The sequence below is a fragment of the Fonticula alba genome (assembly GCF_000388065.1).
Source record: "Fonticula alba strain ATCC 38817 unplaced genomic scaffold supercont2.4, whole genome shotgun sequence".
Taxonomy (NCBI): Eukaryota; order Rotosphaerida; family Fonticulaceae; genus Fonticula; species Fonticula alba.
The window spans coordinates 1,535,971-1,537,216 of NW_009242974.1; the positions used below are offsets into that span (position 1 = coordinate 1,535,971).

At 73.0% G+C, this 1,246-nt stretch overlaps 1 protein-coding gene across 1 annotated transcript in view; it reads left to right on the plus strand.

The window, feature by feature from the left end:
- Positions 1-402: 402 nt before the first annotated feature.
- The window catches only part of H696_02874, a gene marked incomplete at both ends in the record, with an annotated part of 4,554 nt that continues 3,710 nt past the window's right edge, over positions 403-1,246 (plus strand). Inside the window, one exon of the mRNA XM_009496768.1 lies at positions 403-836. Coding sequence (XP_009495043.1) covers positions 403-836 — 434 coding nt within the window. The remainder of the gene's footprint in view (positions 837-1,246) is intronic.

Sequence of the window (1,246 nt, forward strand, 5' to 3'; positions counted from 1 at the left end):
CCCCCGCCGGTCCCCCCTCCCCCACATCTCCCAGCCACGTACGTCCCATCCCTCTCCGCGGTCGCCCATTCGTTCGCCCTGTCATGTGGCGCCTCTGCCATGAGCCTCGCCACCCTGGCCACGCGCGGCCGGTCGAAGCCGGCATGCTTGCCGCTGCTGCTGCTGACATCTTCCACCGATCCCCCTGCTGCCCTGTCTGCCGGCATCGCCAGATCGACGCGCCGGCTCCATTGTTGTGCGGTCGCCCCCCCCCTTCTCCCTTCCCCCTTCCCCCCCTCTCCCCTCCCTGTGCTCGCGCCTTCCGCCGCTCGGTTGCTCGCAGCCGCCACATACGAGTCTTCGGTGTAGTCCGCCGATTCCCCGCCCGTCGGTCCCCCCTGCCCCTCCTCCTCTGCGTGCGCCATGCCCGTCTCCACCCCGGCGGCGCCCAGCACCCTGCTGACCCCCGCCATTAGCCCCGAGGGGCGCGCCTCGTCCGGGGATGGCGGTGGCGGTGGCGGCGGTGGCGGCGGCGGCGGCAACGGCAGCGGCGGCGGCGGCGGCAACCTGGTCACCACCCTCTCCACGGCCATGATGGTCCCCACGTCGCCGGTGGAGGGGGCCGACTCGACCAGTGGCAGTCCAACCAGCGGCGATGCCGATCACTCGCCTTCCACGGCGCCGAGTTCCTCCCCGCCGGCCAGCAATTCCCCCTCCTCCTCTTCTTCTTCGTCCAGCAGCACCGGGACCGGGGCCAGCGGTGCCAATAGCCGTGCATTGATGGAGCGCACCGACCCTCGGTTCGGGGTAACCCGCGAGCGTCGCGCGCGTATCCCCTGGTCGGATGAGGAGGCCGAGTGCGTTCGGACGTTGCCCCTCCCGCCGCCATGGCCCCTCCCGCCTTCCTGGAATCACCTTCGCCCGGCTTCTGACCCTGCATTTCACTTGCGTTCCCCCCCCCCACAGCGTCGGGTCACCCCGCACCCGGAGACCCTGGGTGTTTCGGTCTGCCCTTCTGTGGGCTCCCATGGCGCGCGCCCGCGCGTGCGCGGGGCCCGGCCGGATGCCCCTCCCCCCCCCCCCCCCCCCCCCCGCCAGCCCCGGGGAGAGGTTCGGCGAGGGGTCTGGCGAGGGCCATGCCGCCAACCGCTCCTCCCCAGTCACTGCCACCGGGCCAAGGTGTGCCGACACCACCACCGTCGCTGCCGCCTCTTGCTGCCGCTCCCGGCCCCCCCCCTCCCCCCTGGACCCCGTTGTGCCCCCCTGA